A 26,028-nucleotide genomic window follows, 5' to 3' on the forward strand; every position below is an offset into this window, starting at 1 on the left:
CAGTAGCTTACACCACTTCACCACAATGCCAGTCCCAGCAGGGTGTTATTCTTAAAGAAGACTATAGTAGTTTTTCATCACGCCATGTCAGGGGCTCTTCTTAGCAGGATACCCTACTTGATCCTCATAAGCTACTGAGACGTGATTTTTTTTTTTTCCACAGAGGGGGAAAGTGAACCATTTAGCACACAAGAAACTGGACCATAGTCAAATTCCTATTACATATGTATTCCAGCAGAACCCTAAATTGATCACCAATCTGACTCCAAAGCGTGCACTCTGGCCTGCTTTTATATCATATAGACTCCTGCTCTATCAATGAGTCAATTCCAACAACTACTACCTCACAGAGAGGAAAGTACTAAAAAGAAGACTCATTTGATGATTCTAACAATTAGACAAGGAAAACAGTAGGACATTCTTTCATGGCCATTTGCAACCATCTCTGAAAATATTTGAATCGAGGATTCCTACTGTATGCTTAGCAGAAGATTCATAAAAGCTGTATAAGGCCCATTCCAGCAACAAAATCTATCACCCAAACATTTGTTAAGTAATCTTTGTGCATCTGTTGCTTTCAAGGAATTTATAAATTGATGAGCAAACAGGCAAAAATCAAGCAGAAATGAATACATGCCTGAGTAAGGTGTAGGATCAGAGCAGGGTTGGCTCGCTCTGGTTGGGTCTGGAGGAACATGCCTCATGCTACGTAGTTAGTGTTCATACTGTCAGGATCACCTCGGGAATGAAAGATTTGCAAGAGCAGGGGCCAAAAGTTATTCATCTTTGTATCTCCAAATTGGCTTCATGAATAAAATGGCTTTTGAACTGGGACATGAAAGTTAAAATTGGGGGAAGTTATTTTGGGTTGAAAAACTAGCTTCCCAAAGGACAAGAACAAAAAGTATGAAGGCATTGGCATAAAATAGCAGAACATAAAAACAAAACAAAACAAAACGACCAGCGCCGTGGCTCAATAGGCTAATCCTCTGCCTGCGGTGCCGGCACACCGGGTTCTAGTCCCGGTCGGGGCACCGGATTCTGTCCTGGTAGCCCCTCTTCCTGTCCAGCTCTCTGCTGTGGCCCGGGAGGGCAGTGGAGGATGGCCCAAGGGCTTGGGCCCTGCACCCACATGGGAGACCAGGAGAAGCACCTGGCTCCTGGCTTCAGATCAGCACAGTGTGCTGGCCGCAGCGCACCAGCTGCAGTACCCATTGGAGGGTGAACCAACGGTAAAGGAAGACCTTTCTCTCTGTCTCTCTCTCTCACTGTCCACTGTGCCTGTCAAAAAAGAAAAAGAAAAAAATAGCAGAATATCTGATATGATTATAACCTTGGGTGTAGCATGTAAAAGGCCAGTAGGATATAAAAATTTTGAGAAAAATAAAAATCTTGAAATCCATAGTTTTTTTTTAATAATATACATTTTCCATGAACTTCCTCATAGGCATGGATTTCAATTTTTTTTGTACCAGGGGCAAGTGTTGTGGCACAACAAGTTAAGCTGCCATTTGGGACACCTACATCCCCTATTGGAGAGCCAGTTTCAAGTCTTGGCTACTCCACTTCTGATCCATCTTCCTGTTAATGCATCCTGGGAGGCAGCAGATTATGACTCAAGTATTGGGACTCTTGCCACCCACATGGGAGACCTAGTTGAGGTTCTGGGTTCCTGGCTTCAACCTGGCCCAGCCCTGGCTGCTGCAGGCATTTGGGGAGTGAACCAACTAATGAAAACAATCTCTCGCTATTGCTCTCATTCTGACTTCCAAGTAGAAGAAAACAAATAAAAAAACACTTAAAAAGAATACTTGAAAGTTTTTGCACCAAAATAAACTTATCTTTTAAATCCATTTCCTATGAACTGCTTGATATACCCTTGTATTTAGAAAGATCAGCACACAGAAAGTGTTATTATTTCTAATTGTTGTTGTTATAAACACTATTTCACAGATGAACTAGTATTTAACACTTGAACCTTCAAAGGTTGGAAGACAAGTTTTCTAAATGAGTAATTCGAATATACAGAAACAGGACAGCAGGACAGCCTGGTGTTCATGAGAAACATCTGTGATGTCAGGAACATTGACAGCTTCTGCCTTCCTGCCCCCAGGGGACTCTTCTTTGAGGTCTGTGGTGCTTGTTGCTTCACAGAACCCTTATCTCTTTAACCATGTTGTCCACTTTTCCACATATTTATGATAATGATTAAATTCTCCACCTGGGCCAATGATATTGCATATGCTGGGGAAAGGGACAGAAGGTGATGACACCAGTACTTGGCCACCCATGACCCAGAGAGCATTCCTGGCTCCTGGCTTTAGCTTGGCCAGCCCTAGCTAGTGCAGCCATCTGGGGAATGAACCAGAGAAAGGGACTTCTCTGTCTCTGCCTCTTTGTTTTCAAATAAATATAAATAAATAAATAATTTTAAAAGCATCTCTGAAAATTCCAACATGTAGCACACAGTCTGGAATGGTTTTGTTGACAATAGATGTTACTTATATTTTCATGTCGCCTAACTTTTTATCGATTTTGCATCATGTATATAAAAAACAAAAAAGAGGCAAAGTATACGAGGGGACTTCAAAAAAGTTCATGGAAAATGGGATGAGAAATGCCTATTTTACTGCAAAAAATAATTAAAATCTAGGCATACATAGAATCTTCAAAAAGCTCATGCAAATGTGCAGTATTTAAAAAAACTGCATGGATTTAGATTTTTTTTTTTTTTTTGCTGAAGAATCAACTGCTAATTCTATCTTCCCATGAACTCCTGAACATACTGTCTTATAGTAGTCTATAAAACACAGTCCAGAAACAGGGGAGAGGAACCCTGTAAGTGAAGCTGACCAGCTCAAAACTGATTCAGAGGAGTTAAAACAATTATCTACAGGTTGAATCCAGATCCCACATGTAAGTGTCAGGAACCCAATTACTTGAACCATTAAGACTGCCTCCCAGGATCTGCATAGGCAGGAAGTGTGAGTGGGGAGCTGCAGGTGGGCATTGAGTGCAGATACTCGGAGACCAAGTTGGCTCTGCTGTGAGGTCTAGTTCTAACCCTCCTCTGTTTTCTGTTCCTAGGTGGCGCTATTCTCAGATTTCCAGGCAGGAAATTGTACTGCTATTAAGAAAAGAAAAAAGGCCAAGGTATAAGAAGGCTAAAGGCTTTTAAAAAACAATTATTTGGCCATATAGTCAAGGGGTTAATTGACCATTGGTTGTTTGGAAACATCTTGGAGGTTCTCTGAAAATCCATAAGCTGACTGGAAAATGGTTGAAGTTACATTTTTGCTAATGAATGATACTAAAAAACTGAAGCCAGCATCAGAATGCTTGTGGATTTGGTATTAACAGAAAAATGCTTTCAGTTAGCAGTATTATTTGAGTACACTAGTTCTAATATTCCTGCTTTTACAAAATTTAGATTATTCCATTCTTGTTCTCATGTTTTTTATCCTGGGCACTAAATTATGATTCATTCCTTATGTTGAACTTCAAGAACCTTTCATACCTATGATATGGTGTTCTTATATACCACCCAAATTCTAAAACTAGTATGAACAGTGGGGGGGGGGGGGTTTCTACTGTAAAAAAAATATTACAAATTAAATTCAAAACATAGTTCTTGACTGCCTGTTGTCTATTAGTTGCTGGCTAAGACAATTTGCTAGAAAGATGAGCAAGCGGTAACTAAGCTTATACATCTGAATCAGTGAGGGTCTGTACACTGGGGAGATGCAGAATTGTATTTGAAGACAGTACAAATAAACATAGAAAGAATAAAGTCATAATATTTAAATATGATAACACACTTATTCCTTATAAATATATATAAATATCCAATATGCTTGGGCACTTATCTTTTATTATCTGTTACCATACAATATTCTTCAGCATTCACACCCAATGTGCCAGTCTTTTGTGAAAATGATGGGAGGCATGGTTGTTGACTTTATCACAGATCACTGGTTTGCCCTTATTACTCTACTGTCATACACCAGGAGGAAATTTCCCTCATCTCCTGGGGTTCTAAATCCCTTGGTGACTTCATTTTAAATGTAGATCTTATGTCTATAATTTGACCTTTAGGGTAGGCTAACCTTTAATAGGAAAGCTCTAATTAGGACAGGAATATTGCTTTACAAACGCTAAAATTCTTCAAAAAGAACCTTGGGGCACTCAGAATGTCTTTGAGATGGTAATGTAGCTTTCCAGTACTATTGTCTGAGTATTATTCATACATCTCTCTTTCTCTCCCCCCCCAACCACATACACAAACTTTTTTTTTAAACTGGCAAAGTCTTTAGATATCAACTTTACAACTTCCTAATTCTCCTGATAGTGAAATTGAATTCTAAAATACTGAATAAACTTGATTGGTACTATAGATGACAGATCTGAAGAACCCCTGAATTTCTGATACTCATATGTTTTACTATTTTTACCCTGATGACAAGAGATATACTGTTATTAATCCCATTTTACTGATAGAAAAGAGGTAAAGAATTTAAACCTGAATGATGTTGGGTCAGAGTCAGGTTTTCTCCAGAAACCACCAAACTAAATAATCACCTCTTTTCAATAATTTCTGTTTCACTGGAGCCTGTGAAAACTCCCCCTATGCATTGAGAGCCAGAGGAAAAATCTGCCCTCATGATCTGTAAGTGATCATTCACTTGGAGGATGGAGTAGATAAAGCAGCTTTGTACACCTAGAATCCCTGCTTACTGCCTGCCACCCGGGGCTATGTGTGGATCCAGGATCTTCCCATCTTGTCCCAAACTGCAGGGCAGAACTAGAGCCCAACCTTTTGCCCACACAGTGCCTGACTCCCATCATGCTCCTCTGGATCTACTGTTCCAAAGTTGGACAGAAACCAGGCCCCGCACCACTACATGGTACTGCACTCTGCACAGCATGAGACTGTGTGAGCTGTCGGCCACCCTGGGGCATGCTCTGTCCTGAATATTGATCACCTAAAAGGGCATTTCTGCTGTCTGGTTGGCAGATGAAATGTCAAGATCAATACTTCTCCCCCTCCATCTTCCGCCATCTGAAAAAAGGGGTGGGTCAGGGAAGGAAGAAAGACTAGTTACCTTATCAAGCTGGTTGTAGAAATCAATATTTGCTGCACAGAGATAGCGACCAAGCAATGTGGCGTGCGTGGTAAACATCGTGGCAATGGGAAGTTTGCGGGCTCGAGAAAGGATCAGTCCGGTCCCTGCCTGCCATTCGTGGAAGTGGGCAATGACATGCTTACCGGCTGCGTGATCTGTCACCTGTGTCAGAGAACAGTGTTCAGAAAAGCTGTTGGTGAAGCCAGATCTTGTCCGTCACAACCTAAAGGGGTCTGCACAGGAAGCACGCAGATTTGGCAACAATAAATCTTCCATGGGTTTTTTTTTTTTTTTTTTTTTTGACAGGCTGAGTGGACAGTGTGAGAGAGAGACAGAGAGAAAGGTCAGGTCTTCCTTTTGTCGTTGGTTCACCCTCCAATGGCCGCTGCGGCCGGCACATCATGCTGAACCAAAGGCAGGAGGCAGGTGCTTCTCCTGGTCTCCCAGGGTGCAGGGCCCAAGCACTTGGGCCATCCTCCACTGCCCTCCCGGGCCACAGCAGAGAGCTGGCCTGGAAGAGGGGCAACCGGGACAGAATCCGGGGCCCCGACCGGGACTAGAACTCGGTGTGCCGGCGCTGCAGGTGGAGGATTAGCCTGTTGAGCCGTGGAGCCGGCTTTCATGGGTTTCAATGGCACATTCCTAAAATGCATGTATTTGACGCCTTCATCCATCCTTTCCATGATGGGTCACAATTTTTGTATCCATGGAAGAATAAATACTAATATTCATAGTAAACATCAATAAGTAAATGGAATGAATGCACAGTTGGCACTCAATGAATATTCATTGATTGTATGAATGGATTATGGTGATAATAACACTCTTGAAGATATCACTAAACAGTTTAATCAACTGAGACTACCCCTTATAAGCTTCTTTTAAAATACTTCACAAATGACTTCATGTTTTATGAGCATTCTATTTGGGCTTTCTGTTCCTTCGAGCCAGGAGCAGTTTAACTGATATACAATTATTTTAGGAATGGGGAACTGAGGAGAAAGAGGTTAATCACTTGCATAGAATCACATAGCATTGGTAACACACTGAGGACCCAGGTTTAGTTCCACTCCATCCAGCTGGAGTGGTGAGGGGGTGGGGCACCTGTCTCTAATAGCTACCTTGTTGCACTCTTAGGAAAAGTTAACCTTCCCACTCCACTCCCTTTATAAGGTGGCAACTTTAATAATGGAGAGATGAGCACTTGGATTTCTTTCTAACATCCCCATTCATTAAAGCAAAGAAAATCATTTCTGGAACTGTTTTATTTCAGAGAAAACTTGGGCACTCATTTCTTGCTTCTCCCCCTGTATCTCCCACTCACAGAAAGGAGGACGGCAGGACACACACTCACACAGTGTGGTGGTTGGCCTCAGCCTCGGAGCCATGCTCAATGAAGAAGGGTTAGCTCCACAGGTGGTAAACAGCTCTGTATCTGCCACTAGGCCAGTTCTGCCAATGGTCTCACTTTCTTGCCTTGTTCTGTCTCAAATAGAAAGCAATGAGGACTGCTGTCCATCTTCCCCTTCTCTTCAAGACAACCCATGGAGGCTCTTGAATTATGACGTCACCAGTAAGAAAGACTGTTTAAGGGACCACACTCCTGACATACATGGGACTTTCCTGAGACCACCCTCAGGAAAAAAAATGACCCACAAACTTTAGGTGAAGCAAATTTTAGATGATGTCATTATTTTTTTAAAAAAATGACCTATCTATTGATGGACTGATTAGAATTTTAAAGGCAAACAGAAACAGAGACAGAGATATCGGGGGTACTGAATTCATTTGTACCGCTCCTCTGTTGTATTAATTTACAGTAGACAGTACCTCTTTTAGGAACCAGGCAGTTAAAGATCCAAATATCAGCATATCATTGGCTTCTCGGTCATCATACGGAATGCCAACGCTGCACGCTTCCCAGAAGTCACCCTTCCACCTGTCCAGGTTCCAGGCTGAGTAGCCTATGTCAAAGAGCACCACATAAGGACTCCCTTCGATCAGCCATCGCCCAAAATGCACCTGTCATACAGAGAACACAAACCATAGGGTAATCACCAGTATTGCCAGAGACAAAAATGTATCTAGACCCAGAGGATATGAGCTTTAATCAGAAACCAACAGCAGATTAAGCAAACTACCTACCAAGGGTAGTGAGAACACAAAACAACTAATGTTTGATCTGGAAGCTGGAATGGACTTGCATCCATTTGTGTAGTTACTGCTCTTCATTAAATTTGGTCCTCAATGACAATACATTGAGATCATGGAATCTCTTCTGTCCCTTGGTACTCCACTGTGAACCTGAGCTTACGGAGATGGAGATTAACATTACAGTCTATGCTGTTAAGATAAACTCCTAAGATTAAATGCTTTGTATCTTTGGTGATCTGTAGGTAGGTATAGTATCTATGGAGTCACTTTTCTTTATGCAATAGGACTTGACAACATTTTCTGCTAGAGAAGAGGCTGTTTCAGGAGGCAAACGTGCATGATTTATGTTACTATTCCCATAAAAATGTAACACAATATATTTCCCAGTGTGTTGCCCATAATACATTATCCCTTTAATCCAGCAGCTCCAAGTCTAATGCTATTACAAGGGGCCAGCATGTGACACAGTGTATTAAGCTACCACCTGCAATGCTAGCATCTGATATGGATGCTGGTTCATGTCCTGCATGCTCCTCTTCTGATCCACCTCCCTGCTAATGTGCCTAGGAAATTGGCAGAAGATGGCCCAAGTACCTGGATGAAGCTCCTGGCTCCTGGCATGGGCCTGGCCCAGCTCTAGCCATTGTAGCCATTTGGTGAGTGAACCAGCAGATGGAAGATCTCTCTCTCTGTCTCTTCTTCTGTCTCTCTGTCTTTCAAATAAATAAATAATTTTTTTCAAAAAAAATTTTTTGAAAAAATCCTGGGGCTGGTGTTGTGGCATAGTGGGTAAAGCCACCACCTGAGACGCCATCATCTCATATGGGCACTGGTTCACATCCTAACTGTTCTACCTCTGATCTACCTCCCTGCTAATGGCTTGGGAAAAGCAGAAGATGGCCCAAGTGCTTAGGCCTCTGCCACCTATATAGGAGACCCAGAGGAAGCTCCTGGCTCCTGGCTTTGGCCTGGCCCAGCACTGGCCATTGTGGCTATTTGGGGAGTGAACCAGTAGATGGAAGAGACCTCTCTATCTGTCTCTCTCTATATATACATATAACTCTGACATTCAAAATAAATATTTTTTCAAAAAGTAATCCTATTATATTACTCAAATTGACATCTTTGATTGTTAAATATTTTACCATTTACAAATTTTCATGCATTGTCTACCTCAATTTTTTTAATCTAAATTCTATATAAAAATCTTAATTATATAATCACCTGTGTATTTGTTTTAAATTCCCCTTTTGTCTGTATTTCTGTGGAATTTACTTGTTCATTTGTCTTTCTATGTTGTGTTTATCCCCCTGTGATATATGCAACCTCATTAACTACTTCGACACCTCTCTGGAATTCAGCAGGGGCTGAATCTCTCTCATTGTGTTTCCAGGCTTCTCTGGAAAACGATGTCTACATGGCTTGAATCTTGACCCTTATGACCCAACCCAAGGCTGAATTTTGCATAGCTTGAAATCTCAACTGAATCATCGCTTCCTCCCTGGGACTCAAGCACTTGTGGTGATGTCCTTCCCCTTCCCAGGCCTTGGCCAACCCTGAAACCATTGCAAGTCAGCTGCTGCCAGCATTATTTAGTCCTCATCTTGCTGGGCTTTCCTTTTCAGATTGAATTTTCCTGAGCTTCAGGTAAGTTGCCAATAATTCTCTCTTTGGGATATTCATTGATTCATGAATTTATTCAACAAATAAATGAATTCAACAAATGAATTTATTCAACAAATGCCACTGGATGCCCACTATATGATATATGTTACAGCAAGCTGGGATGCTAGAGAAGTGTTGACACTACAAACTAGGAACATAAGCTACCTTGTCTTGACTTCCGGTCCTTTCCTGCCTGTGTTATGGAAACATCCTTCCACTAGAAATCCAAGAAAAGAAACCGGAACATGCATGTGACATCCCAGCCCCTCCAGCTGCATTCCAAGAGACTGGCTTCTAGCCCGCTTCTCTTAAGACAAGAACACGAATGACACCCTAATTTCTTGGAGGCCACTAAGAACAAAGGCAGCAGGTTGGACAAGCACAAAGAGTTTAGCAGCACCTGGAATCTTTAAATACAAGCCCCTCCTAACATCTCAGGTACTTCCAACCCAATGGTACAACATGCACCCATCTGTCACTCTCCTAACAATCTCTATGCTGTCTTCACTATGAAAGGTTTCCCTGGTGCTCTCTGTGACATGTCCTGCTCCATCAGCCTTGCTTGCTCCCTCTGGACACCACTACTCACACAGATATCCCAATGAGGTATCTCCTGTTCTCAGTGAGCGCAAGGGAAAGTTACTCCTTGATAAATTTCCATAGGAACTTTTAAAGTCTTGCTCTCTATTCATGAATTAAGACATATTTGAAATCTATGGTGTCTAAATGCATTACCTCTCCTTATTCTACTCAGTCACCTGGTTATTTTTGGACCCCATACTAGGCAAATAGAAGTCCAGATATTTTATTCTACACACTTATCTAACAGTTCTTTGACCTTATTGACATCAGTGAGTTTCATGTCCACCAGATTTCAGCTGCTCCAAGCTCATGGTTGCATTCTTCACCTTGTCAAAACCCAAATTGTTCCAACTCTGAAATATGCCACTTTAGAATTCCGGTGCCATGGCTCACTTGGTTAATCCTCTGCCTGTGGAGCCAGCATCCCGTATGGGCACCAGGTTCTAGTCCCGGTTGCTCCTCTTCCAGGCCAGCTCTCTGCTGTGGCCCGGGAGGGCAGTGGAGGATGGCCCAAGTGCTTGGGCGCCTGCACCTGCATGGGAGACCAGGAGGAAGCACATGGCTCCTGGCTTCAGATCGGTGCAGCTCCGGCCGTAGCAGCCACTTCAGGGGTGAACCAACAGAAGGAAGACCTTTCTCTGTCTCTCTCATTGTCTAACTCTATCTTTCAAAAAAAAAAAAAGAGTTCCGTTACCTGATCACAAAGTCTATACTTCCAGTTATTTCACTGTTTTCTCCCAGTATATGTACTTGTGCCATTGTCTAGTACATAATGATGTTCCAATCAATGACAAGCCATGTACATACAGTGGTCCCCTATGATTAAAACGGAGTTGAAAAGTCTTAAGGCTTAGTGACATCACAGCTGTGATAATGTCATAGCACGACACATTCCTCACATGTTGGTGGTGATACCGGTGTAAACAAACTTACTGCAGCGCTGCTTGTGTGAAGTATGGCATACACCATTACATATAATACTTGAGAATGATAATAAATAACCATGTTATGGCTTATGTGTTTACTACCCCACATTTTCTATATTTTTTAACGTGTACTCCTTCTACCTACAAAAAAGGAGCCAGTGAAACAGTAGGTAAGTCTGCACTGGCCATGGCCTCAGACTTCTCATGTTTACTGTCTCTTGACTGCACCAAAAGGCACATTGAGTGACTGACCTATACTATCTAGGTTTGTGTAAATATACTTTGTGATATTGGGACAATGATGAAATCCCCCAAGAATGCATTTCTCACAACACATGTTTGTACTCTCTTTTTCCTCTCTAAGAACTCCAGTTCCTGAAGCCCCATGTTCTCCTACATTATTACTTCCTATCAGGCAATCCATTTTAAACCCAGTGGTTCATCCATTCCATCATTATTTCAAACACCCTCTATATTACCTCCCGTCCTTGTGGCACCTTGCTCAATTGTACCAATGTGGAAATTAAACAATGCTGGATCTCTGTCTAGTCAGCTTCCTACATGTTTCCTCAGACTGCTGATAGATGCTGAGAGTCACAGTTGTAAATATTTGTCCCACTAAAAAGTCCTGATGCCCAGAAATACTTCTGCATATTCTCTGAGCACTTTCTCAGAAGCTTTCTTCAAATTCTCTATTTCTGCACTTGCCTCCTAACTCTTAGGAGATGATCTTTGAGTACTACTGTAGTACAATCTTCAAAAACGTCAGAAAATGAGACCATCCTAAATTTATTGTCAGATGTTTTCATCCATTCTTTTATGTCCTGTTTGAGGGAAAGGGGTGAAGAGTGATTGTTTTAATATTATGTTAGATTGTGTTGCTTTCCTCACTCTCACTGACTTTATCTTCTTTAATTATCAACCTATTTTGAACCTTCAACTTCTTCCTGTCTGCTAGATACAGTCATTTTCCCCTTATCTATGAGATAAGACCCCAGCAGATGCCTGAAACCGGATCCTACATATACCAGATATACTACATAAACCAGATCCTACATATACTATTTTTTCCTATGCATGCAAACCTATGATAAAGCTAGATGTATAAATAAGAAATTAACAACAACAATAATAAAATGTAACAATATTATATGAATGTAGTCTCTCAAAATATATCATTGTACTGTACTCTTCCTTCTTGTGATGGTGTGAGATGATACAATGCCTAGGAGATGAGATGAAGTGAGGTTAATGATATAGACATCTTAACATAGTATTAGACTACTATGTAAGGGATACTAGAACACAGTTCCTTTAATAATGAGACTGTCCAGCTGATAACCTACAAGACTACTAACTGACCAACGAACAGGTAGTATATACAGCATGGACATCTGGACAGATTATTTAAATGATGGTTTGATATTCCATCATGCTACTCAGAATGATTTACAATTTAAAACTTATGAATTGTTTGCCTCTGGAATTTCCCATTTGCTATTTTCTTTCTTTCTTTTTTTTTTTTTTTTTTGACAGGCAGAGTGGACAGTAGAGGGAGACAGAGAGAAAGGTCTTCCTTTTTGCCGTTGGGTCACCCTCCAATGGCTGCCACGGCTGGTGCGCTGCGGCCGGCGCACTGCGCTGATCCGATGGCAGGAGCCAGGTGCTTCTCCTGGTCTCCCATGGGGTGCAGGGCCCAAGCACTTGGGCCATCCTCCACTGCACTCCCTGGCCACAGCAGAGAGCTGGCCTGGAAGAGGGGCAACCGGGACAGGATCGGTGCCCCGACTGGGACTAGAACCCGGTGTGCCGGCGCCGCAAGGCAGAGGATTAGCCTACTGAGCCACGGCGCCGGCCTCCATTTGATATTTTCAGTTGACTACATGTAATTGAAAGCACAGGAAAAAAAAAATGATAGATAAGGGGGTACTATTGTATTTGCTCTTGGTATATAAATATGTTCAGGTCTTACCCATATTTAAGGCCCCCATTCTTAAAATCATATTTCTATGTAGCTACGTTGTTCTCCTCTTCATGAAAAAATCTCATGCCACAAATTTTGCACCCTTTCGCTCATCACTCATCCATTTCTTAATCCACTGCAACCTGATTTAACCTCTGTTTCTCTTCTGAAACTCCACTTAGTATTGTTGCAAATAGCCTTAATATTATCAAACCCACTGAGCCCAGTTCAGTCCTTTGATGACTTAATCTTTCATCTATTCTTGAAACAAATTGGCACAAATCTGGTGACTTAAAACTACATAAATTTATTACCTTACAGATATGGAACTCAGTCATTCAAAATGGACTCGCAAGCTAAAATTTACATCTTGGCAGAGCTGTATCCCATCCATGATGTCTCAACAATTATCTGTTTTATCACTTTTTCCTTCTTCTAGATGCCACCTGCATTTCTTGTGGCTTCTTCCTCTGTCTTCAAAGGACATCATTCCAACCTCCACTTCCACTGTCACTCCTCTCACATTCTTATTCCACTGCCTCCCTCCTGGGTGAGTTCTTGTGTTCACATTGCCTCTATCCAGATGATTCAGGGTTATCTTCCTATCTCAAAATCCTTAATCACAACTACAAATCTCCTGTTGCTATTCCTAAGTAACATGGGGATCAGGACTTGGATGTCTTCGGTTCTGCATCACTAGCTTTGCTTCTAAAGTTGTGACCTTTGGCTCCTTCTAATGTAGATGCTCTGACATGGTGACATTTCCCAAAGGGCAGCTCAAAGCTTTTGCTCTTAGTCTATAAATTGGTATCAATATTGGAAACGTTATCAATACGCATGACTTCAACTACAATTTAAAGGCAAATGACTCTCAAAACATCTCCATCCTAAACCTTCTGTTGAGCTCTAAACTCGTTAGCCCCCCAGACATTTTCCCCTGGCTTTCACAACATGTCTCAAATCTCATCTACTAAAAACCAAGTTTAGGGGCTGGCACTTTGGCGCAGTGAGTTAAAGTCTTGGCCTAAAGCGCCGGCATCCCATATGGGCGCCAGTTCTAGTCCCGGCTGCTCCTCTTCCAATCCAGTTCTCTGCTGTGACCTGGGAAAGCAGTAGAAGATGGCCCAAGTCCTTGGGCCCCTGCACCCATGTGGGAGACCTGGAAGAAGTTCCTCATTCCTGGCTTCAGGTCAGCACAGCTCTGGCTGTTGCAGCCATCTGGGGAATGAATCAGCAGAAGAAAGAACTCTCTCTCTCTTTCTACCTCTCTCTGCTCTGTAACTCTGTCTTTCAAATAAATAAAATAAATCTTAAAAAAAAAAAAAGTTTGTCATCTGTCTCACAAACCTGCTCTTCTTCCCTAAGTAGGTGGAGTCTTGTCTTGTGAGCTCCTGTACCTTGTGGTCTGTTTTCCCACACAGCTGAATGAGAGATGCAGGTGAAGTGTCAGTCAACATCCTTTACCTGGCAGCCATGCTTATTCATTGTGTCCACTGCTCTTCTCACAGCATCGTTTGTAGGCTCACACTGTTCCACCTGAGTCTTCATGTTGTGCTCAAAATACGGGCCTATCAGAAAATAATTGTCTCCCCATTCATTTGCTGTTATTTTTGCCTTTGTCTGAATCACAGTACAGATGCCTCCAACTGTTAAAAAGGAAAAAAAAAAAACACAAGTGCTATTATCATTTGGGTTAATAATTCATTTTAAGTGATGAAGGAATGGAAATTCTAATTTTTCGGTTGCTATTTACCATCTACCAAGTCTAAGGGTCTGGTTAACTTTCTAACAAAAGGTAGTGTTTAACTTGTTGATGAAGGACACGAAGACATAGTTACTATTTGACTCAATTCTGGGTACTTTCTTTTAAAGTTTATTTACTTATTTGAAAGGCAGAGTGACAGGGATGAGGAGGGAGAGAGAGGGTTACTCCCCAAATGGCCACAATAGCCAGGGCTGGTCCAGGCTGATGCCAGGAGCCAGGTACTCCATCTGGGTCTCCCACCTGGGTGGCAGGGGCCCAAGTACTTGGGCCATCATCTGCTGCCTCAGCCATGGGAATATTTTAAAGTCTCTTCTGGGTGCATGTGAGAGAGCAGCTGTCTGGGAGCAGCAGGGAGGTTCCAACATCTCAAGGTACTTTGAAGAAAGGATTGAGGTAAAGCTTATAGCTCCCTGTACATTAAAGTGTCAAAGGGCATCCATATAGCCTTTGTCACGACATGTGCCCCCTGCAGCAGTAATCACCTTTTCCCTCCTCTCCTACAGTGGTCCACAAATAGGGCTAAGGGGATTCCAAGAACACCTCCTTTGCTTGCAATTGCAAGCAAATCTTCCAAACTAAAGAGAAACTCACCCTTTAAAGCATCAAGCAAGTACCTTTTAACAAAGGAAAACAGCTGATAGGATTTGATGGAAGATGCTCTGCCCAACCCTATTGCAAATTTCCACACTCATAAGCCCCATCTGCCTTCCTGAGTCACTGTTTCCTCTTGTCCTCTGGCATTGCTGAAACCACTATTAAAACACAGAGCCAGGAACCATGCACACACTTGGACCCAACACATTCACCCCTAGAAAATTGTCCTGAGGGAAAAATAAAGAGTGCACAAAGACATGTATACGAGGACATGCATTGAAGGACGATAATTGCAAAAAAAAAAAAAATACTGGAAACAATTTGGATCCAACTAGTGAACTCACTAACTGATATAAGGTTAAATTAGCTCATCCATTAACTAGAGATAAAATAGTATTCAGCTTGGAGGAAAATTTAGGTTGAGGCAGCAGTACTAGAAATAAGACTTCAATGAAAAGATATTTGAGCAAGTGAACTATCAACTAAATAGTCATTTAAACGAGTGAAGAAATTATTGTGGGGGAGAATTTTTAAGCAGAGGTGATGGTTAGCGTTAAGGCTATAACTTGAGAGCAGAGTGAGCAAGGGGAGCATACTGGGCATTGAAAAGGAGGATTTAAATGGAAGACCTTTCTCTCTATCTCTCTCTCTCACTGTCTACTCTGCCTGTCAAAAAATTTTTAAAAATTAAAAAAATTTTAAAAAAAAGAAAAGGAGGATTTGAGGTCCAAGAACTACGTGGTAGGCATGGGCGGGGAAAGGGAAGAAGACCTCCATTTCGCTTAGGTAGGAAGTGCTCTGTACGAGTCCTAAGCAGTAATCATGTATGAGATTATGAAAACAGTGGGTCGATTTCTTGAACAATAATTTTTCCATGAGCTTTAAACAAAAAATAACTGAAGAAATCCTCAGGGACAGAATTGTAGAGCTATGAGTTAAGCCACTGCGAGCAACACCAGCATTGCCTATGGGTGCCAGTTTGAGTCCCAGCTGCTCCATTTCCTATTTAGCTTCCTGCTAATGCACCTGGGAGAGTATCAAAAGATGGCCCAGGTACTTGGGCCCCTGCACCCACATGGGAGACCCAGATGAAGCTCCTGCTTTCTTGCTTTGGACTGGCCTAGCCCGGGCTGTTGTGACCATTTGGAGAGTGAACCAGAGGATGGAAAATCTGTCTGTCTTTCCATAACTCTGATTTTCAAATAAATAAAATAAATGTTTAAAAAAGGGAAATCCTCTGTAAAATCCTGGAACTAATGTGATGCTGGTGCCAATTTCCAGCTCAATTGCAAAGGATGATTACCTGTGGTTCCATACTAAAAAAACAAAACAACAACAGTTTCTTCTCAGTTTTTTAGTGCTATATTTCTAAAGGTATTCCGAGTCATCAAAATATAGGTTTTTATACCTACTGCACATCTCAAATTTCTCATTTCAGCAACATAGGCTTTAAGAAATAAATCTTACCAGCAGTCACAACTAATGTCCAAAGTGTAGAGTTGCCAACTATGTATTTTTTTCTAAGTCTGAGCTACTCCACATACACTAGTATATTCTGGAAAATTGCCGTTTGAGAATTAGACATAAAAGGTGGAATAAAAACATGAACTAAAATGAAAAAAAAACAGTCTATCGCTCATCAGTTCAGACCTGACTGAAAATAAATCTCCTCCCAGACATCTGCTTCCCTGAACGGTAGCTCTGCTGGGAGGTCCTCCTTGCCCCTGTTTCACTGACTCAAGCATCATATTAACCCTTCCATCTCCTCCCATATTTATTGGCCAATTACATTCCCCTGATTTTCACTCTGCTTTTGATACTTTGCCCCAGACTTCTCACTTAGCAGGGTAGCATATAATTGAGTTCAATAAAATAGAGACAGCTTCATTTCTATGCTCAAATTTGGAGGTTCGACAACACATGTATTTTAATCACCAATAAATACAAGTTTATTCTTATATTTAAAAAACACACACACTCAATATCATTAATGAATTTAGTGTTTTACAAAGGGTAGGTCATTGAATTTGAACTTAACCTTCACTTTCAAACAAGTACTTTGTATTTTATTGATCTACATTTTCCCGCAACAACATGGGAGCTATCGTTAGAGTGAGGACAAAGTATCAGGTCTTTTATAGAAAAGAACAGATGAGCTTCTGTGGATTATATAGCAATTAAATGGTAAAAGCCTAAAGCTGTCATCTAGAAATACTTCTAATTTTACCAAAATCACTATTCCAAAGTTCCAAAGCAGTACAGAATGGACACACTGCAAAATTTCCCTAACACACTCCCTCAACACATACACACACACACTCACACACACACACAGTTATTTCAAAAAGTTCATGGGAAATGGGATGAAAGAAGTTAAGCTTGTTTGGAGATAAAAGAAATTGAAATCCATGCATAGTTTTTTTCATAACATGCATTTTCCATGAACTCTTTGAAAGGCCTTAGTATATACATGTATATTAATGTTAATAAAATTGAGGGAAGCTTTATAATTTTCTAAATGCTTAAAAGTTAGAGACTTTCAGAGTCTTTGGCCATTTCAGGAAGGATGGTTACTCATCTTGCCCTCTGTCCAGAGACAGGGTTTCAGGAATGGAGATCATCATTACATGGCGGCAGCAGGTCTGGCGGAAAGAGATTCTAATTGCCATTTGTGACAATGGTCAATAAATATTCGTATTCTTAGAACTTCACTTGGTTTGTGGTTCGAATCAAAGCACTACAGTAGGAGGTGATCCTCAGATGTTGAGCAAAATCACAAACCACCCACTCTGATAATACCTACAAATGACAGCTCCAAGCATTCTCTATGAGAGACATGGCAACCTGGGTGAACAGCAATGGGGGAGACTAGCGTTTGTCCATCTATGTGTGTGCCGTGTCCGATTTCTATAGAGTGCGTGCTTCATGCGGTGTGGCTTTGGATGCCATGGACATGGCCACTGCATAACCACCCCAGAGAGAAAAATGTCAAGCCTTAATCACTGTGTCTCCAGGAATGAAGTAACCTTGATCTAGATCTTTTTCCCTCTTTCTGCTCTTGTGTTTAAAAAAAATAAATATCATAGAATCAAAGTGAAACTTAGTATGATAATAGATGACCCAACTTCTTCATTTTATGATAAAATTTATGAAGAAATCATAAGCCAATACCTATAGAATCACTGTTAGATGGGAAGCAGTACTTGAGTGATTTATAGCTGTATTTCTGTTCATTTTCATGGCACCATTACAGGTGGATGAAAGCATCATCATTATTTTATAGGTGGGAAAACAGGTCACACAGATAAGGGTGGGATCGGGATCCCAGCTCAGGCAGTCTAACCCTAGAAACCTCACGCTATCAACAGCAAGATTTCAAGAAAACATGTGGCGGGAGCAACAAATGGATGGATTTTTAAAAGTGGTGAGTGAAAGGGAAGGAGCGTGAAAATGAGCAGTAACATAAAAAAGATAAGCATCATTAGGTCTTGGAGAGGGTGGAATCCCCAAAAACCATTGGGAAAACAAATGGAAATCTAGAAAAATAGCTTTTTTTTTATTTGGTTCTAGATACCTCTGGGTTGACAAAGGAACTCAGTGGCTTAGTGACCTTTAGAATCAGGTTCTTCATTTTTCATTTTGAAATGTTTTAATAGCCACACAAATATGTACATATTTATGAGGTATCATGCAATGTTCAATATATATATTCATTGCATAGGGTCCAAATCAACACCAGCATGACCACAGATAACATCATACTAAAGGGAGAGAAGTTGAAGACTTTCTCTCTAAGATCTGGAGCAAGGAAACGGTGCCCACTTTCAGCACTTTTACTCAACACAGTCCTGGAAGTCCTAGCCAGGTGAGACAAAAAAATAAAAGGGATCCAAATTGGAAAGAATGAAATCACATTGCTACCACTTGTAGACAGTATTATCTTATATACAAGGATACTTCAAGTGGAAAAATGAGATTAAAATGTTTATTTTAGTGAAAAGAATTTGGAATCTACACCTAGTTTTTTTCATTATATACATTTTCCAGAAACTTTTGAAGACCTCTCATACAGAAAACTCTAAAGACTCTACAAAAAATCTATTGGAGTTAGTAAGTTCAGTAGTTGCAGGGTAAAAAAAAAAAAAAAACTACATGAAAAACAGCAGTGTTTCTACGCACAAATAGCTAATTTTCAGAAAAATAAAGAAAGAAAGCAATTCCATTAACAGCTACAAAAAGCCCAAATACCTAGGAATAAATTTAATCAAAGAAGTGAAAGCTCTCTACAATGAAAACTGTAAAATCTCAATGAAACAAACTGAACAGGGAACAAAGAAATAGAAAGGAAAATATCCCAAGCTTAAGGATTGGAAGTATCAATATTGTTAAAATATTCATGCTACAGGCCGGCACCGTGGCTCAACAGGCTAATCCTCCGCCTTGCGGCGCCGGCACACCGGGTTCTAGTCCCGGTCGGGGCACCGGATTCTGTCCCGGTTGCCCCTCTTCCAGGCCAGCTCTCTGCTATGGCCCGGGAGTGCAGTGGAGGATGGCCCAAGTCCTTGGGCCCTGCACCCCATGGGAGACCAGGAGAAGCACCTGGCTCCTGGCTTCGGATCAGCATGGTGCACTGGCCGCAGTGCGCCAGCCACGGTGGCCATTGGAGGGTGAACCAACGGCAAAGGAAGACCTTTCTTTCTGTCTCTCTCTCTCTCTCACTATCCACTCTGCCTGTCAAAAATAAAAAAATAAAAAAGATTTTTAAAAAATATTCATGCTACAGAAGCTGGTAAACAGATTCAATGAAATCCTTATCAAAATAGCAATGACATTCTTCGTAGAACTAGAGAAGACACAGCTAAAATTTATATGTCCCCCCTCAACACACACCCAAACCCTGAACAAACAAAGCAATCTTGAACAAAAAAGAATGAGGCAGGAGACATTACATTTCTTGATGTCAAAATATACTACAAAGCTACAGTAATGCAAAAGCATGGTACTGGCATAAAAACGAACGTACAGACGAGTGGCGCAGAGCAAAGAGCTCAGAAACAGTCTCATGGACCTGTAGCCGATTACTTTTTGACAAAGGGGCCATAAACTTTAGAGAAAGGACAGTTTCTTCAATAAATGGCTTTGGGAAATTTGAATATCCACAAGCAAGAGAATGAAACTAACCACCTTTCTGTCATACAAAAATCAACTCAAAATGGATTAGACTTAAATGTAAGACCATAAAACTGTGAACCTACTAGAAGGAAACATAAGCAAATCACTTCATGACGTTGAACTGGACAAGATGGATAAAATTTAAAAAAACAAAAGCAAAAATAGACAAATGGGATAACACCAAGATAAAACGCTTCTGCACAAAAAAGGAAACAAACAAGACAGTGAAGAAAGCAATTTGACAGTACTTGCACGCCCACCATCTGTCTTTCTGCCAGTCTGTATGCTCTTGAAGACTAGAAATCAGAAACATAGAGTTAAACTCTATCTCCCTTGTCTCCCAGGGCCTGGCACCTTAGAGTCACTTAATGAATCTATTGAATAAGAAATGGATGAATGATTAGAAGAAATAGATTTCAAAGTTAATATGAACCCTGGAAAAGATGATTTTGAGGTATGACAATGAACATAATAATTTCACTGTGGCTCCCCCATTTATTAAAATTTTACATATTTCCATTATTAATTGGCACATTCTGGTAGTGAGGGATTTTTTTTTCTCTAAGAAATATTGTTTTCTAGGATATGAATACATTTCCTTGTTTGTCACAAACACCAGGAGGGAACTGATATCCAAATAGTTTAAGGGGTTTTTCCTCATAGTTTCAGAAATCCCTGATATTTCATTCCAAGTTAAAGTTCTTCCATCCATAGGACATTTTCTGAGACAATGAAAGTTCTAACATATAATTCTTATAATTTAGTAGAAACGAGAATTGGACTTGGAGAACCAGTCCTAATCCTCAGTGACGTGTGCTGGGTTTTTTAATGCCTTTACATGTCTATTTTATCTATAAAACAGGGAAGTTCCCTTCATGGTCACTAAGGTGCCTCCTAACACTGCAATGAACTACAGAGAAGGATGAGTTCAAAAGAAATCTGAAAAAGAAACTGCAGTGGAAACGTATTACGGGGCTGAGTACACTAATTGCCCATCTACATAAAACTCTCTAACAAAATTGGACTGAGGCCATTATTAAAATCAAGATACATTGCAGATGATGTCAACTTGGGTAAATCATGGTGTAGATTCCTCTCCACAAAAGAAATGCCCGGGGCTGGCATTTAAGCTAGATAAACCTTTGTCATACGTCTGAGTGCCTGGGCTCCAGTCCTGGCTCCAGCTGCTGTCCCCAACTCCCTGCTAATACAGACTGTGGGAGGTGGCTGAGTCCCTGCCACTCATGTGGGAGACCAGTACTGAGGTCCACACGACTGGCTTTTGCAGGTTTTGGGGGGAGGGAACCAGCAAATGGGAGACCTCTACATACACACACACACACACACACTCTTCCCCGCTCTACTAAAATAAATAAATAAATATTTTAAAAAGAAATTCCCGTCCTTTGCAAGGTAAATAATAGAAAATAAGTGTCAATGGTGGCTCAGAGATTGAAAAATAAATGTGTTTATTGCTTCCTTAGGAAAGAAAATGATTGAGCATGTATGCGTGCCTGGCACTGGCATTGGCCCTGTTCCAGGCCCTGGGCTCAGTGCACACATCACTGGGATATAAAGTCTGTAGGGCATTTCTGTTTTCATGAGTGTATTCTCAACTCCCAGCAGACAATACTCATCAGTGTTTGCTAAGTGGAGAGAAAGGCAGGGAGAAGGGGCTCTGCCCAAGTTGGGGAACCCATGCAGATGCCTTCTAGACGGACGCCCAGTACTAAAGAGATGTCCCCACCCCAAGTTGTTCCACCAATAAGCCCTGTCCTTGCGTTCCTGCCCGCTCTGTAGAGAAAGCCTTGCTTTCAAGGCACACTATGGCTGAGGTGGTTCTAATCCCACGAACTCTGGGCACATTTTTACATTGGAAAAATGTGTGACTGGAAAAAGGCCATTCAGAACAGCTACTTGCAAAATACTTCTCTCTACACTAACATTTCTTTCCTCATTGCTTCTTCTTCCTCAACTACAGAGAAGACATGCTTCTGTGCACATCCAAAAAGGCACAGTGGATTTTCAGTACGAATTTTATGAATGCATACAACCGAGAACCTGGAGCAGCTGGCACGGGTGAATATCAGAACGGATGCCAAACAATTTCTCTACCATTCAGTTTCTGCTTCCAAAAAGAAGTGATGCCTCACATTCATGCTATCACATCTCACAGGCGATCACAGCCATTTACCCATAATTTCTTGGCCTGGTCCTTCATGGTCTTTTTCTTGGTTAAAATTCCCTCATCAGTCATGACACTTAAGCTAGAGAATGCCAGTCCACAGGAACTGTTTTATGCATTTACAGACATTTAGTTTACAGTTCCCTACTTGGCTCTTTCCAATCCAGCGCATATGAGCTTTTATCCTTATAATGGAAATAATTAAGAAATTATTTCAACTTGACTGATTTGATTTCCCTTCTTATAGTATCTTTCTATATCTGGCATTGAAGAAAGAGAAAGGAGCAATACTATCTATTCTGAGCAGATTCCAAAAAAAAAATTTTAATTCCAAGCTACTCTTGAATTATTAGAAACATTATTCAATATTTCATATAATCACTAATGTATATAGAATTTAGGTTTATAACTGGCCCTGATCTTTTGACAAGAAAAAATAAAGCAGTTAATCATGCCTTTTTTAACTGAGAAAAATAATAAAATACAGAAGTAAATATTAATCTTTTATTTTTACTTCGCTGTAACATAGATTTAAATTTTAATTCAAACTCACATTGCCTGGCAATAACTCATATTTTCAACTTGCTCCCTCTACCATAGATCCTCAAGTCTGAGTTTGCATTGCCTGTGAAAACAAACAAAGCTAAGTGCAATCGAAACACCTGAAGGCTCTCCTCTCTCCCTGGAAATTCCACATTCCTATGCGTTCACCTGTGAAATCCTAGTCTATGGCTTCAGCAGTTGGCAAAGGGTCACCTTCAGGCGCAGTACAAACCTTTATTGGTCACCTCCCAAGAAACTTCAAAGAGCAGTAAATCGTCCACGGGCAGTTCTTCAACTTCCCACTGAGGCAGCCCACCCAGGGACGTCACAGAGAGGGAGCGGCCCCGGAGCATTTTTCCTCCTGTTCTTGGGAACTTGCTTCAATCTCTGTGTCGGTGAATTGCAATCCTAGCAGAGGATCAGAGCTGGCAGGATCAGGCTTTGGCAGCTTCTTGTAGAGATAAACCAGCAGAATGAAATCTGCTGTGCTTCCTGGGGAACTCGAAGACAGAAGAGGAATTCTCGGCTCTGCTTGGCGGTGGCTCAGCACAGGTGGGCACAATACACTTGATGACTGCTCCTGAGCAACCTTGCATGAGCACAAACCTACAGCCTCCAGGGTGGACTAAGCGTGATATGAGTTCAGCCCTTTAGCCCTTGTCCTTCCGACCAAACTCCCAGACGCACCAGCGCTTATTTCATCATTTCCAAAGTGATCCAGAATTAGCAATTCCCCTCATAAAGGCTGCACGCTACTCCAGATTAGACTCACGTGTACAATTGCCTGGGCTACCTCTCTAGTTTTAAATCCATTTAGATTTCTTTTCTTCCTTTTGATTCCCCATGTTAGAGCTTAAAAAGAAATCCTATTTACTTTCCTAAATTTGAAATTGAATTTTGATGATAGCTGTGGATATCGAGTTCTCTTCTTTCAATTACTTTTCTAAGTTTTCCCCACTGAAAAAGCATAACTCTTACTGTCTTTTTAGTCATGTTTACACATTGACCTCCAATATGATCAACTTGATAAAGAATAATTCAACGGATGTGAAAGAGTTCAAATATGGGAAGAAATTGACAACAGAAATTAGGTTCTGAAAGATCACCAGGATCATATGAACAATAAATGAAACCTAGATTTGCTTTTCCATGCATTTGTATGTAGGCAATTATGTGAAAGGGTTCTTCAAAGAGTTCATGGAAAAAATAGAATTAAAAGATAAATTTATTGGGGCTGGTAGTGTGGTACAGTGCGTTGAGCTGCCGCCTGTAATGCCAGCATTCCATATGGGAGAACCTGACAGCAGCTGCGCTGTTTTCCATCAGGCTCGCTTGCTAATGCACCTGGGAAATCAGCTGAGCATAATTCAAATACTTGGGTCTCTGCCAGCCACCTGAGAGACTTAGAGTTCCTGGCTCTTGGATTTAGCCTGTCCCTGTCCCAGCCATTGCGGCCATTTGGAGAGTGAACCAGTGGATGGAAGACCTCTCCTTCTCTCTGTCACTCTGCCTTCCAAGTAAATAAAAACACAATGTGAAAAAAGAGGTAAGTTTATTTTGGTGAAAACGAATTGAAATCCATTGTAGTTTTGTTATAATACACACTTTTCATGAACTTTCTGAGGACTGCTTTTACGAATGGACTGAATTATTTTTGCACCAAAATAAACTTAGCTTTTAATTCCACTTTCCATAAACTTTTGGAAGTACCATAAAATTCACCAATGTATTTACGCACACACGCACACACACACAAACACACACACAATATTATTCCTAAGAGGAGTAAGGACATTCACAAACATGCTTAATTTTGAACCATCTTACTATGCAGATTTAGCCAACAACCAATATTTTTACATTAGTGTACTATATAGCAACAGAATTGAAACACACAAAATGTTCTTCACATTATAGTTATAAGCAGAATTGTCATGGAATGGTTTGTTACTTGTTAATACTCTTTCAGAACCTTTTATTTCATCGTGAGCTATTTTCTATATGGCTGGTGCTATCGACTTGAGCCTATCTTAATTACTTAAGACAGATAAAATAATAATTAATTATGTTATATTAATAAATCTATGTGAATTAAATACACTAAACATATCTTCCCTGATTCACTGACATGTATGATTCTTTTCTATGTCTAAAACATAAATTTAAGTACCCAGTTTATTATTCCTTCATTTGAGTTGTGAGGAAAAAGTGATATAGTTAATCAAAAATAAAAACAAGTACTAAAGTAGCAGAGTGACGAATCTCAATGCCTTTACAAAATTATTTGCTTGTTGACATAACCTTGGCAGGTCCTGCAAACACAAATTCCAATGAAACAAAACAGAAGGACATGTTGACAAGAAGTGAGAGTGGGATGACAGGAAGATGACAGAGCTTTGAAGATTCGCAGCGTGCAGTATCACCAACCCTGAGATCTATTCTTCCAGTGCTGAACAGGAGGCCACATAACAGGTGATTCTCGTTACTCGACTTACACTCTAATGCGGATTTACTCATGTACACTATGTGCCAGGTACCAAGTATGTGGTGGTGAGTTAAGTCCAAGTGGTCAGTAGACAGCTGTGCAACCTTAAAGCTGAGTGAAGCAGTTTACAACATGATTGTCTCACACATTCCCATTCTTGTTATTTGATTTTTTTAAAGATTTATTTAAAAGAGTTACAAAGAGAGAGGGAGAGCCAGAGAGAGCTCTTCATCCTCTGTTTAACTGCCCAAATGGCCACAATGGTCAGGGTTGAGCCAGGCCAACACTTAGGTGCAAGGCTCCAGAGTCTTGGGCCATCCTTGGCTGCTTTTCCCTGGTCATTAGCAAGTAGCTGTATCGTAAGTGGAGCAGCAGGACTGGTGTTGTGGCTTAAGGGGTTAAGCCGCCATCTGAAACCCTTATGGGCACCAATTCAAGTCCTAAGGCACCCAAGAAAGCAGCAGAAGGTGGCCAAAGTGATTGAGCTCCTGCACACACATGGGAGACCCAGATGAAGCTCCTGGCTCCTGGCTTTGTCCTGGCCCAGCCCCAGCCATTGCAAACATTTGGATAGTGAACCAGAGGATGGAAAATTGGAAGATCCCTCTCCTCTCCTCCCCTCCCCTCCCCCCCTCCCCTCCCCTCCCCTCTCCTCTCCTCCCCTTCCCTCCCCTTCCCTCCCACCTCTCTTCCTCTGTAACTCTTCATTTCAAGTAAATAAAATCTTTTAAAAATAATGGAGCAGCCGGGACACAAACCAGTGCCCATATGGGATGGGGTTGCAGGAGGCAGCTTTGCCAGCTACACCATGATGCCAGCCCCTATTTTGATTTCTGTGAAATAAATGCCTTGTCTTTGGTTCCCATTTGGT

The 26,028-nt window shown here is 41.1% G+C and overlaps 1 protein-coding gene across 1 annotated transcript in view; it reads right to left on the reverse strand.

Annotated features, from left to right (window-relative positions):
- The window catches only part of GYS2 (glycogen synthase 2), a 65,063-nt gene extending 41,744 nt beyond the window's left edge, over positions 1 to 23,319 (reverse strand). The window contains exons 1-4 of the mRNA XM_062194915.1: positions 22,905 to 23,319; positions 13,878 to 14,059; positions 6,954 to 7,145; positions 5,103 to 5,285 (exon numbers count right to left, since the gene is read on the reverse strand). Of these exons, the coding sequence (XP_062050899.1) occupies positions 5,103 to 5,285; positions 6,954 to 7,145; positions 13,878 to 14,059; positions 22,905 to 23,025 (678 nt within the window). The 5' untranslated portion in view covers positions 23,026 to 23,319. The remainder of the gene's footprint in view (positions 1 to 5,102; positions 5,286 to 6,953; positions 7,146 to 13,877; positions 14,060 to 22,904) is intronic.
- Positions 23,320 to 26,028: the final 2,709 nt, after the last annotated feature.

The sequence above is a fragment of the Lepus europaeus genome, chromosome 6 (genome assembly GCF_033115175.1).
Source record: "Lepus europaeus isolate LE1 chromosome 6, mLepTim1.pri, whole genome shotgun sequence".
In the NCBI taxonomy this organism is placed as follows: Eukaryota; Metazoa; Chordata; class Mammalia; order Lagomorpha; family Leporidae; genus Lepus; species Lepus europaeus.